This window comes from Littorina saxatilis, linkage group LG3 (genome assembly GCF_037325665.1).
Source record: "Littorina saxatilis isolate snail1 linkage group LG3, US_GU_Lsax_2.0, whole genome shotgun sequence".
In the NCBI taxonomy this organism is placed as follows: Eukaryota; Metazoa; Mollusca; class Gastropoda; order Littorinimorpha; family Littorinidae; genus Littorina; species Littorina saxatilis.
Window position 1 is genome coordinate 51,683,960 of NC_090247.1, and position 14,488 is coordinate 51,698,447.

At 45.9% G+C, this 14,488-nt stretch overlaps 1 protein-coding gene across 1 annotated transcript in view; it reads left to right on the forward strand.

Moving 5' to 3' along the window:
• Positions 1–1,284: 1,284 nt before the first annotated feature.
• Positions 1,285–14,488, forward strand: part of LOC138962606 (molluscan insulin-related peptide 7-like) — a 49,513-nt gene continuing 36,309 nt past the window's right edge. Inside the window, exon 1 of the mRNA XM_070334480.1 lies at positions 1,285–1,328. Within this exon, the coding sequence (XP_070190581.1) occupies positions 1,300–1,328 (29 nt within the window). The 5' untranslated portion in view covers positions 1,285–1,299. The remainder of the gene's footprint in view (positions 1,329–14,488) is intronic.

Here is a 14,488-nt window from a genome sequence, read left to right on the forward strand (position 1 = left end):
GAATATTTCACGCAAATAAACACCTCCCACTCTCTTCCGCCACAGACAACCTCACGCAAATAAACAAACAACTGCGTGCCGCATGGTCAGTCCATGAACACTGTTAAACTCACGGTCCCCGTCAGTACTGCGTGAGCGAGCGGGTTTGTGTGATGAATCGATTCACCGTAGCGTAACCCTTACATATAAATAAAACGTGCATCGAGATCTCAGTCTCTTCAAGTTTAGTTTCCTATTTGGTTGCCACCCGAACATCACGCACCGCGCGACTGACAGGAAAGGTGAGACGGCGAGAGAAAGTGAGAGTGCGAGGCAGAATCTGAGAGAGACAGGGAGAGCGGAAGAAAGAACTACAGCAGAGAGCGAACTTAATGCGGCGTGCTATACAGGAGCAGAAGAGAGTGAGAAAAGAGACAGGTAGGAACAGATCTGATCAAGAGACAGGAAGAGAGACGGGGACTGGTCGCAGCGACGCCAAGGCAAGACAAGACTGAGAACATCTGCCTTCGGGGGCTAGCTCGACAGCAGCGCAAAAGTCTTTGGCTATCGAGTCTTCTTCCGCCTACAAAGTTCCCAGCTCCCACGTCTTCGTTCCTTTTCCGTCCCCGCTCGCCGCCGAGACAGCAAGTGGACACCACTCGCTTGTGTTGCCGAGACGAGACTTCGCAAGCAATAAACCACGGCTGCCGTCATCACCCGCTTCAGGAGTTGCACCAAACGCTTGTCTGAGTTGGCGGGAAGCAAGATTTGAGGGAGCTCACAGGGAGACGAGACTTTGAGGGCAAGAAGGAAGGAAGAAAGAAGAACTTGAAGACTGAAGGATTTGGAGATTTTGTTGGTTTTTGATTGATACCACGAGACTAAAGTTAGTTTAGCTGCTGCTGCTTTGCTGATTCTGTAATGCAGACTGAATTAATTTGATAAGCTGAAACAAAACTCTATCAAGAAAACTGAGAAGAAAGGAACTGAAAAGGAGAAAGTTAAAAACTCAGAAAGAACCGGTGTCCAGAAGAAAACTATTTCCAATAAAGGGAAAGTTCATCGGTATCAGTAAGAAACGAAGCACTTTGAACTTCCGTCAAACGAAAGTCTACAAAGTGTTACAGCAAAGAACACGTCCAACAAGTTTTTAAGAACTTGATTCCTGCTTCATTTTTGACGACAAAAGTAGACACTTATTTGCCTTGTGCAAAGCTGCTGCAAAAACGAGTGTCACAAATTCCAACGACTGCGTGATCTTCGTTCAATTCTGAGCGGAACATTGACTTTTTCCTGCCTATTGCCTTCACCAAAGTACCGATGGGAGTTGTTCGCGCTTTAATAGAAAGGTCGGTAACAAATACTTTGTTTTCACGTTAATTTCTATATTGTCGTTATTGATTCCTTTTTCTTTCATTTTTACCTGCAATGTTTCTTTTTTCCCCTGTTTCTCCTTCTCCCTGTTTCTCCTTCTTATATTCTTTGCCTTTCATGATTTTTAAAGTGATTTTATCTTTGTGTTAACGATGTTTCATTGAATTGAATTATTTGTGTCCTTCACTCCACTTTCCGTTTTGTTTGACTGTTTTCGAGAAAGTAAATGAGGGGTAGGAGGATGTGCATTTGTTTGAATAATTTCTGTCCATTTGATTAGTTTTTTTTAATTTCCTTTCTTTTTCTTTTTCTGCTTTCCTATCTGTGGCCGCCGGCCATTGTAAGGAATGCAATTTACCTATGTTACTATTGTTTTTAAAATTATAAACATTTCCCCAGGAGTGCCCCTTTAAACGAGCATCCACGCTGGTACCATAGTTAATTCGGGCTGCACCCCGATCGCCCATCCCAGTTAGTGACCTGTTTGCCACACACGCAGCGAACTTTGAAATCACTGCCTGCCCATTGGCCACTAGTGGTCAGTGCCGGCGCAGTCCCGCCAAACTCGGTAGCGTGCGTTCTTTTGGTTCCACGACTTGAGAGAGGAAAGACGCGTGTGTGCAGCTGAGCTCCAGGAACCACATGGTAGGCACGTGTGTACTTATATCGTATATCTTATGTCATTTAGGTTCTAGGTAGTGGAATAAAGTTGTGAAAGGACAACTGGTGTTTGCGTGATGGTTCCCAACCCCCCCTTCATGTGAGCTGCAACCTATGTGGCCCACATAACATGGCGTCGCCGACAGGATCCTACCACATCACCAAACACCACCACTGACTAGAACCTCGGAGATATCTGCGCAACGCAAATGGGGTAAAGTACAGACCTTTGATCTTTTTGTACGTCCTTGATGAGAGCTGCTGGAGGCTAACAAGATACCAAGCCACCGACGGAGTTGACGGGCAGCCGATATGAGAGGGGACTGCTACACACTCAAAAACAAAACCACTCCTCAGCAGAAAGACAATTGTTTTGTCCACCCACGTTGGCCAGAGCATATGGAGGTGTGATGGAACTGCCACACGGAAAAAGTAGACTGTATTCAAGAATCGCCCAGACATAATTTTGATGTTGTACGCCGAGACTTTCGTTTTTGTGTATACTGTAATCGGTACAGCTTCCTGTTCCCATGTTGTTGTTTTTTTAGAGAAGGTACTATAGTGTTTGAAACCCTTATTTGAGTGCTTATGACATTGTAAACACTGTGATTCTCTCCGCCAAAAGCTTGTTTTTTGTTGGATGTGTTGACCCCCAAAACGTATATTACTAGCCAACCCTATTTGTTTATTGAATCTAACTTGGCAAACAAACAATGGAGGGAGAGAATGAAGAACCCCGCGAGGGCCTCAGAATAGTTGTAGTCCCCAGCGAGAGAACCATCCCCATTTTCTCGGGAAGCCCAGGAGCGTTAGAGGCATTTGAGAGTGCATTGAAGGAAACCTGGGAGACCAGAGCCATCACTGGGGACCCTGAGAGAGTGAAGGTAATTTGGGATCACCTAGGGGGGGAGGTCAAGGATGAGCTCCGGTGCCACCCAGAAGCAACACGTAGGTACCCTGACCAAGTGCTGACCATTTTATCCACGGTTTATGGGGACAAAAGAAGTGTCTGCCAACTTCTGGCAGCCTTCAACCGGGTGGTACAGAGGGCTGGAGAGCCGATTCGGCAATATGCAAATCGACTCAACAAAACCTTTAGGGACCTGACATCCAAACAGGAAGCCGACCGGCAGCAGCCACTGGAGCCCAAGGTTCTTAGGGACCAGTTTCTCCAAGGGCTGAGCGAGGCCATTCTGGCCAGGCAACTAAGGGAAGGTATACACCAGAATCCCGACAGAACTTTTTTTGAGGTGAGGGAGGAAGCCTTACGGTGGGCCGAGGGAGAGAGGGAAGCAGGGGGGCAAAACACACAGGTAACTGTAGCCGCATCACAGTTAGAAATGAGGGAGATGATGCGCTCCCTGGATGAGCTGCGACAAGTAGTAGCCTCTCTGGAGAAAAGACTGAGTGAGGGCCCGAACCCTAGTGCAGGAGCAGATGTTTCAGGGTGGCGGGGAGTACAAAATCACCGAAGAAAACCAGAATTTACAGAGGACGGACAACCCATTTGTTTTAAATGTAGAAAGTCAGGCCATATCAGTCGATTTTGTTCGGGAAACGGGCGACCCCAGCAGCCGTGAGTCAGACTGCGGGGATGAGAGCTGAAGACTCCATGGGAGGGTTAGTGGGGACATGTCCACGAGCAGAGGTAAAGATTAACGGGAGGAAGGTAGAGGCACTATTGGATACAGGATCACCCATATCGATAGTTGACGAAGGAACGTTCCGTCAGTTGTGTGGGGATGGGGGTCCAACGTTAGTGGCAGCCGACCAGATACTCCGGGTGACAGCCAGAAGTGCCGTATGTGGGGTACTTTGAGGCCGACGTTGAAGTTGGGGGGCAGACAATCTCAAATCGGGGCATTTTGGTATCCAAAACGACAGGTACCCCCAGTCCAGAACCAATCCTGCTGGGCATGAATGTACTAGACCATGTACGAGACCTCCCAGGCCTACTGAAGAGAAAGATAAGTGGGTTCGCCAGAGTAGCCAGGGGTCAACCAGCATACATACCTCCAAAATCAGCCATGGCAGTCCGGGTTACGGGAGTGGGTAATCCGGGAAGGGGAGAGAATCCTACGACAGTACTGGTAGAGGGTCTGACTGACGCCATACCAAGGGGTTTGATTGTGGCCAACACTTTGAGTCACACACGGGGGGGCACCCTTTTAGTCAAAATGGCCAACCTGACAGACGAACCTGTGACACTAAGACCGGGTACCAGGGTAGGGACGGTACAGGGGGTGAAGGCAGAAGTTTCCCATGGGAGGGTAGGGGTAGATGTACAATGCAACCGCATCCATGTCACAGTAAACCGTATAAATGACCCCTTCCCCTCCCACGGACCAGCAACGTTGACATGCCCTGTTGACGTGAGTCAGAGTGAGTGTAGTGCTAGAGAGAGACAGCAACTAGAAGCACTAGTCCGAGCCAACTCAGACATGTTTCTTCAAGACGACCATGACTTGGGGTACACTGAGCGTGTACGCCATGGAATGAGGCTGCGCGACGACAAGCCAGTGGCTTCAACATTTCGGCGGGTTCCACCTACACAACTTCAAGAGGTCAAGGAGCACATCCAGACTTTGCTTGCGAAAAACATCATTCAGCCGAGTCAGAGTCCCTATGCCGCACCAGTAGTCGTCGTGCGCAAGAAAAACAACGAGATTCGCCTATGTTGTGATTACCGCGGAATCAACGCTAAGACCATTCCAGATGCATATCCACTGCCACGCATCGATGACTCCCTGGATGCGTTGGGGGGGGCACAGTTGTTCTCCACGCTTGATCTGGCAAGTGGATACTATCAGGTGGCCATGAAGGAAGAAGATCGCGAAAAAACAGCATTCATCACACCCTTTGGATTATATGAATACAGGCGCATGCCTATGGGATTGTCGACAGCACCAGCAACCTTCCAACGCCTGATGCAGACCACAATGAATGACATGGCGTTCCAAATCCTCTTGGTGTACCTGGATGATTTACTGGTTTACAGCAAGACCTTTGATGAGCACCTCGAGCGTCTACAGAGGGTCTTCAACAGATTGAGGGAGGTAGGGCTGAAGCTAAACCCACAGAAGTGTCACTTTGCCAGAAGGAAGGTTGAGTATCTGGGCTACACAGTATCAGGAAAAGGCATCGCGACATCAGAGGAGAAGATCAAGGCAGTACGCTGTTGGCCAACACCAACGACTCTGAGGGATGTCCGTTCTTTCCTGGGGTTTGCAAGTTACTACAGACGCTTTGTGAAGGACTTTGCCAAGCTTGCCAGACCCCTGCATGAGTTGGTTTCGAAGGCATATCAACAAGGCGCTACCAGCAAGAGGAAGTCAAAGACAGCGGACATCAGGGCAATGTGGGATGATAACTGCAGTGAGGCGATGAAACGACTGCAGGAAGCACTGACGACAGCCCCAATACTGGGCTATGCTGATTTCACCCTGCCCTTCATTCTGGAGACCGACGCCAGCATGAGTGGGTTGGGAGCAGTTCTCTCACAGCAGCAGGATGGAGGGATGAGAGTCATTGCTTATGCCAGTAGATCGTTGAGACCAACCGAAAAGAACATGAAGAACTACAGTAGCATGAAACTGGAGTTACTGGCCCTGAAGTGGGCAATGAGTGAAAAGTTTCGCCACTACCTATTGGGAGCATCAACAGTAGTATACACAGACAACAACCCATTAAGCCATCTTCAAAACGCCAAGTTGGGAGCAGTGGAGCAACGCTGGGCTGCTGAGCTAGCCGGTTTCAACTTCACAGTGAAATACAGGTCAGGGAAGTCAAACGCCAATGCCGATGCACTGTCAAGACAGCCTGTAGAGAAACCACAGGGGTGCCCAGAGGAGTGGACAGCTGTCTCCTGCGCCCAGGCGATACAACCGGTGTTCAGCGGAGAGACCTCAGTGTGCCGAGACACGGTACCAGAGCTGGGAGAAATCGCTGAAAAGGTGACGCCGGCAGAGATGCCAGAAGAATGGAAGGGAGTAGCCAGTCCTTTCCCCTCTCTGGACCTAGAGCAGCTGAGCCGCACACAGCAAGAGGATGAGGCACTTGCAGCTGTGTGGCCACTGGTCATGCAGAAGAGGGCGCCAACAAAGAAAGAGATAAGGAACTTTCCACCAAAGGCAGGAGTGTTGGCTGGACAGCGGAAGAGGCTGAAGGTAGATGGAGGAATCTTGCTAAGGGAGAGAATCGACCCGTCGACCGGCCCAATGACACAGGTTGTAGTGCCTGAAGCCCTGCAGGCCACTCTTCTTCATCTGATCCATGACCAGTGTGGACACCAGGGTGCGGAAAGAACACTCCAACTGCTCAGACAACGTGTTTATTGGCCCCACATGCATCTTGATGTTGACCAGTGGTGTCGTCGGTGTGACAGGTGTCAGCATGCGAAGAAGCCCCCAACAACTACACACACTCCAATGGGAAGCCTGCTTGCATCAAAACCATTGGAGGTCGTCTGCATAGACTTCACGCAACTGGAACCTGCCAGCGATGGAAGAGAAAATGTGTTAGTGATGACCGACGTATTCACCAAGTACACCATTGCAGTGCCCACCCGCGACCAAACAGCTGAGACAGTGGCCAAGGCGCTCGTCAAGCAGTGGTTTGTGCACTACGGCATTCCACAGAGAATCCATTCCGACAAGGGCCGATGCTTCGAGTCCGACATAGTGCGGCAGCTGTGTCTACATTACGGAATTGAAAAGTCCCGTACCACATCCTACAACCCAGCTGGCAACGGGCAGTGTGAGCGCTTCAACAGAACAATGCATGACCGACTCAAGACGTTGACACAAGAGCACAAGTATCGTTGGACGCAGCATTTGGATGAGGTAGCATATGTCTACAACTGCACACCTCACAGCTCCACAGGATTTTCGCCGTTCTACTTGATGTTTGGACGGGAACCTCGGCTGCCGATAGACGTGTTCCTTCCAGAACACAGCCCCGAATGGGTCAACCAAACCCCAAGTGGCTGGTTGCGGGACCATCTTCATTGCCTGCGACTAGCTCATGACAAGGCGGGGGAGAGTTTGCGTCGAAGCGCGGCGAAGAGGAAAGAAGCGCAGGATCAAGGATCGACCAAGCCAGACCTCAGAACTGGTGATGTGGTGGTTACCAGGCTGCATCAACAGGGCAGGTGCAAGATACAGGATGTCTGGGGAGAGAGAACTTTCAGCGTCACAGCGGTGCCAGGACCCAGTGGAGGGCCCTACACCATTCGTCCCACAGATGCTGAGATGGGGGGGATGCACCCAAACGGGTGACGCGCAAGGAAATCCGGAAGTTTTACCCACCCATCTGGACCCACCCCATGGGTGTGCCAGAAGCTGCACTTCCCCATCCCGACGTTGAGCCGAGAGTTGCACGCTACGTGGATTGGCGAGTCATGCTGCCAAGACGTCCGGGGAACCCCAACATGGCAAGAGGACACTCCCCTCCCCCACCTGTGGAACAGCCGCAACCAACACCCGCGTCAGGACCACGTAGGTCAACGCGCGACAACAAAGGTGTTAGACCACGGCGCTACTGAGTGAGTGTAAATGACCCTGACATGACAATGACTGTGACCCGTGTTGACATTGTACCCATGACAGCCTGCGTGTGAGGGAGGTGTCGTCTTGTATAATAATGTGTATATTAGCTCCAGATTTCCCAACCCCACTGCGGGCTAAGGTGTGACGGTAACAGGGTGTATTCTTGGGTAATCTTTCTGCAGCGATGACAGTCTCACTAGGCCTGGGAGGTACCTAGGGGAAGAGGGTAACCCACCTTAACATCTACTTGGGAGCTGGGTTGGTAAACTTAATTGTCCCCACTACAGTCCATTTGCTTAAGGCTCAGTAGACCGTGAATAAGGGAGGGTAGCCAAACGAAAAAGGGGGATGGATTAAGGAAAGAATCATCTCCTAGCAATGCTAAGTCAGTCCTGGTGCACCGGGGAATAAGATTGATGTACCAGCGCTTAAAAAAGCAACTTAACATTTTGCTGAAAGGTTAGAAAGGGTTTGGATAGGAGCCTTAGAGAGGAGGTAGTCCACCACCCAGATGATAGGGCTGACAGAAAATGCCTAGATACCCCAAATATACTGCTACCCCATGAGATGCACACATAATGCCCTGAATTGGTCAATGTGTAATACTGCCCCGGCTCTGTACATACTGCCAGAATCAACTGCTTTAGTTTTTTCATGTTAGGGATTTCAAAGCCCTTTTATATTTTTTGCTGTTGTAATATGGAATCGCATCTATTTCAATTTGTTTTCATCACATCAGCGGCAACTCCATTATCTACCCATGCTCATGGAATGTACACCCATCAGTTTTTTTTATTCTGCCCGGCCCGGCTGTTGTTGGTACCGCCAATTTTTCATACATTTTGTTTTTGAAATGGTGACTTGTATTTTTTTCGGAAGTCACTCAGGCGTCAATGTGTGATTCCTGGGGACCAGGAATTTTCGGCGGGGGAGATTTGTGGCCACAGGCCATTGTAAGGAATGCAATTTATCTATGTTACTATTGTTTTTAAAATTATAAACATTTCCCCAGGAGTGCCCCTTTAAAAGAGCATCCACGCTGGTACCATAGTTAATTCGGGCTGCACCCCGATCGCCCATCCCAGTTAGTGACCTGTTTGCCACACACGCAGCGAGCTTTGAAATCACTGCCTGCCCATTGGCCACTAGTGGTCAGTGCCGGCGCAGTCCCGCCAAACTCGGTAGCGTGCGTTCTTTTGGTTCCACGACTTTAGAGAGGAAAGACGTGGGTGTGCAGCTGAGCTCCAGGAACCACATGGTAGGCACAAACCGGTTTCGTACTTTATTTGAAAAGGCAGGGTGTGCAATGTAGTTAGCAAGCATCCAGTGTACACGTAATTGTCTACACGCATTTTTCTACCAACAATAATGCATTTCAATAAATTACATATCTTATAATGTTGTTTCCAGACTTTTGTGTAGACAATGATCGGCGATTTTACTGGAAGAAAGACAAGTTTATATTTCTATGTAGTGGGTATTTTTACAAGGGCCGTATAACGATGCTAAGATTTGTGAGGATACAATAATGGAGTTAAGGTCGAGACTGTGAGGTAAATTGTGTTGGAATTAACGCAAAGGGACCGCGTGGTTGGCAGAGACCACGTGTTACATAAATAAGCTATTATTTCATTTGGCTGTTGGCATAACGGGACAAAGGCCCATGAAGTTAAATTTAGAACACTGGATGCTTTCATTTTCGCTACTAATGTATATTATGGGACGTGCTAAGAATTACCAGTTTGCTGACGAAAAACCTTCTTTTTGTTTGTTGTCATAATGGGATAAAGGCTGATGAAGCCAGGACCCAACACTGTGTACGTCAGTCGGCGGGATTACTGTAAATATAATTGAACGTACTAATCCTCGTCAGTTTGCCGAAGAAATCGTTGTTTTGGTTGGGGTAATAGTGGAGCCAAACTAAGTGTATTTTGCTGACTTCAGAGCACAAGGTATGTGCGAGAGATCTGTACATTACATACATGTACCAGCGCCAGTCCGGATAATGATTGAAGTTGTGGAGAAGACAGGATAGTGAAGGCAGAAGAGTTTAGACTAGGAATGCCGTGAAAGTGAAGGGTATTATGATTAAAGAAAAGAGATCCAGCAGTACATTCATAATATTGGGTTGGAAAGCTGAATTTCGGTTGGAGAATGTGGTAGGCCATGAAGAATAGGCGTTTGGTGGTTTGAACCCGATTTTCATGAGAACTTATAATTATACCACAGATGGTGGATACGTGGGAGTAACAGCGGCCAGTGATGACATGAGCAAAGGCCAAATCCCCTTTTCTCCGAGGTTCGTTGTATTTTTTGTGTACATGTATTTTATTAGTTAGTGACTATAATTATGTTGTTTTTTATCCCCGTTATTGATTAGGCTTCAGGCTATGGTGTGATCGCTAACCCCATTCAGGCATTTATTGCTTTCTTCTTAGTCGCCCATGAGTTATTCCCCTTTTTATGAAATAGTTACATGACACATGCCCTTGATAGGTTTAGCACACTCTGTATTTGATGGACTCTATTTTTGTTGGTTGTTGTTTGGTTATGTAACAATGTAATGAGGTTTTTTGTTCCTGTTTTCTTTTATTAAGTATGCCTTGTACTACCATGTAATCACTGCATCCGTTCATGCAGTTATTGCGTTTTGGTTATTCGTCCATGTTATTCCCCTTTCCATGCAATGGTTATATGTCCTTGATAGCTCCAATGGACTCTAACATTTTTCTTCTGTTTTCTACGTAATAATGTAATGAGAGCTTAATTGTTCTACTACCTTGTATTGATTATGTCCTGTAATATTATGTAATCACTGCATCCGTTCATGCAGTTATTGCGTTCTGGTTATTCGTCCATGAGTTATTCCCCTTTCCATGCAATGGTTATGTGCCCTTGGTAACTCCAATGGACTCTAACTTTTTTTTTGTCTGCTTCTTACGAAACAATGTAATGAGAGCTTTATTCTTTTTCCTGTTATTGGTTATGCCTTGTACTATTGTGCACTCGCTGCGTCCTTTCATGCAGTTATTGGTTTTTATTACCCGCTCATTAGTCTCATAATTTCCCCAAATGAAGTACTCATGGTGACCCTGAAATTATATTATCATTCTAATGCATTGTTGGTTTGACTTGTACCCTTGTCCCCATCACATAACATGCTAGGTATAAAGTCCGGCGATGGTAGGGAAGTACACAGTCACATGCTTTATGCGACCGCAAACTATTTCTGTCCCCTGGTAATTTTGGACGTGAATTTTGGTCGAGCGTGCTTAAACCTAAACCATGGCAGCAAGGGACTCATAACTATGACTCGGTTCATAAACTTTTCCCTGAAATGCTGACTTCTTAATACTTTCCTTTTTTGACACATGTAGGATACCTTACTACCTTCATATTTCTTTTGTTCCGGTTAACATTGTTTGAAGTATCGCTTGTCATTTTAATGTTTATAATTATGCTCTAATGCAATTGATAAATTGTGTATGTTATTGTTTTATGACGTGTGTACTTATATCGTATATATTATATCATTTAGGTTCTAGGTGGTGAAATAAAGTTGTGAAAGGACAACTGGTGTTTGCGTGATGATTCCCAACCCCCCCTTCATGTGAGCTGCAACCTATGTGGCCCACATATCGATCTTGGTTCATTTCTAAAATATTCTTTCCGTTGTTTGACATTTTCTTTCTTTTTCGTACTTTCCTTCTTTCTCTATTGCTGTCTGTCTATCTCTCTTTCTCTCACTTTTTACACCCCCGGTATAGGGGTGTGTATAGGTTTCGGTCGATGTGTTTGTGTGTTTGTGTGTTTGTGTTCGCATATAGATCTCAAGAATGAACGGACCGATCGTCACCAAACTTGGTGAACAGGTGAACATTCCTGAGACGGTCCTTACAAAAATTGGGACCAGTCAAACACACGGTTAGGGAGTTATTGGTGGATTAAGATTCTACAAGGACTTATAGAGGGACATATTAATGGTCAAAGGGAAATAACCTTCTCAGTTGGTGGCAGTGAGAATGGTAAGGACGGGGGTGTTTTTCCTACCTCGGAGGAATTTCTTGTGTTCTTTCCATATCGACCCTTTTTTGTTGGCTTGGGCAGAGGAACCCTGGAACATGGCTACAGAAGGATGTGATTCCTTCACAGAAAAAAACAAGGAACTTAGTCGATAAATATCGACAGGGGGCCGACTAATGGTTTAAATGTGAAATGTGTGTATAATAATGGGTGTGGGTCTGAAATGAAGTTAGGTAGTAGTTAACATTTGTTTTGAATAATTATTGGTATTTTGACAATGTGGGTAGCATGGAAATGTAAGCATTTGAATGTAAGTGTTAGGTACCATTGTACCCAAGAAGAGAGACTAGAGATAGGAGTAGGTTGCAATAGCTTGTGTGGTCTTTGAGTTTTGTTTTTGGAAAGATATTGTAAAAGAAAAAGAAGACAATTACAGTAATGCAATATCTATTGTGAAAACCAACGATTGTACAAAGAACATGTGAAGCAACATTATGTCTATGATGGTGTGAAGAAAATTAGTTATGATTTATACTATTATTATTTAGACTTGAGACTGACAGTGTTGTGACGAGCGTTGGCTAATGGTAACGAGTACATATGTGTGTACTTGTGGTGTGTGTGTGTGTTTGCGCGTTGGTTTGGATTATGGGTGTAATTTGTAAAACAGATGTGACAGTAATAATGGAGTTCACATCAGTGAGGTTAGCTTGACTTACTATGTTAAATAGTGGATTGAAGGCTGAAAACGTCATTTACAAATTACATCTGAGATAGTAGGGAGGGCGGGTGGGGGAAGTGCTGAAAGTGTGGATGAGAATTAAAAAAAAATGCTGAGTGACAACAGGGAGGTTAAAGGCTGCCCTTTTCGTAGCGTTCATTAATTAATTCCTATTGTTTACATGTGCCAATAATGTTATAAAACTGTACCTAAGGGGACATAATAACGATTGGCTGTAGCTTTCGAACACATAAAACATTATTTCAGTATTGCAAAGTGGTTTTGATAGTGTCGAATGTAAACAGAACAGTCTCAAAATGAAAGTGGATGTTTCCCGGAAATTGCGAAGTTAACAAGAATACCGGCAGAAAAGCGCGCTTTCCTGCTTAGCACAATACGCTACCGCACTAATCTGGCGTGTCAATATCACTACGTTTTGGACGTGGAAGGTGAGCGATTTCCTTCCGCCCTCAGCTAATTCAAGAAATCACCCCCCTCCTAGGTATGTTGCGACCCATCTCGTCATCGGCGCTTTTCCGGAAATGACCTGCGCTTTGTTGGAATTCTAACAATGGCCGCCATTGTAGGAATTCCAACTTTGCGCTACGCGATTCTAGAAATGTATCGCGCGCATAGTGAGAATTCTGCTCTTTCTTAGAATGCGATGTAAAATGATACAAGTCATGATGGCCTATGTGATCAATGCTTAGTCTTGAAAAAGCAGATGCATTGTATAACGCACCAAACCAACCGAATTACAAAAAGCAAAAACACTTTTGATAACTTCGGCGGGTTGTAACAACACAGTTCAACGACCCATCCCGCTCGACCAAAACGCACCAATTTTACGTAATTTTTAACGTTTCAGATCTTACATTTTACAACAACAAAAACACAACAAGAGTGTTCCGATATAACTTCAGTTTCACTGGTAACTATCGATTGTAATATTTTTTTACTCAGTCTTAACTGATTATATATTAAACTCACAGTCTCTCTGGGCTGCAGAGACAGCATTACGTCCCTTTATTGAGTAGGCTCTTGTCACTGCATGCATGGTAATCTAGGCTCTTGAAACGTAATGTCACGTCTGTGCGCGGCTATATTGACCTGATTGATTGTTGCAAAATGTTGATTCAAATTAAAGATGATTTTAGCCTGTTGTAACAAACTAACACTCTACTCTGAGAAAAAAAAATCATTGTGTTCAAAATAGATCGAGACAGCAGCAACAAGCTAGCTGCATGCGCTGAGTGTCACTGAGATAATTGTTACACAGTGTACCCCCACACCCCCAATTCAAGACTTCCCCTGTATAAGACCTTGCTTTTTCATATACCTTATTCATGACCTGTGAAAAGGGTATACTTTTTTGTGCCAGTCGAAGGGTTGCCATTTCTAGAACGAGGCAGCTCGTTTCCAGAAATGCGGCGCTTTGTTGGAAATCAAATGAGGTTTCGGGAAATCCCGATTATTCCAACTCTGCCCCGGATTCTTACTTTGCGCCCAACAGGTACACGTGCACTCAAGTTAACCTTTGCTTTGACCTGTGTGCCAAGAGTCAGATGAGAGAGAGAGAAAGAGAGAGAGAGAGAGAGAGAGAGAGACACACACACACACTGTCACACACACACATAGACAGAGACAGACATAGAAAGACAGAAGCGGAGAGACTCAGAGGGAGACACAGACAAAGACAACATAGAGAGAGAGAGAGAGAGAGAGAGAGAGAGAGAGAGGGAGAGAGAGAGAGAGAGGGAGAGAGAGGGAGAGGGAGAGAGAGGGAGAGAGAGAGAGAGGGAGAGAGAGAGAGAGGGAGAGAGAGAGAGAGAGAGAGAGAGAGAGAGAGAGAGAGAGAGAGACTGATCTCGTGAGAACGGTTGAGGCCTTGCAAGGTTTTGACGGCAACAATAATTATTGTAGTTTTCCAAGACTTTATTTCTGTTTGATTTGTAATATGTTGGGAAGACATACTTATCAATTGATCAACAAAATACAACATAATACAAAACGACACAACATTGTTAAAATCATTTTTGGCCAATCCCGCAGTGGGGCACTGCGGTTATGAAATTAAAGGCCCCTCCTGTTTTTGGAACCGCAGGAGCTTTCTAGTTTGCTGTTAGGTAGATTTTTGGTTCCTCTTTCCTGTCATGCTCCCTTTTTCTTCATGAATTCTTTTCTT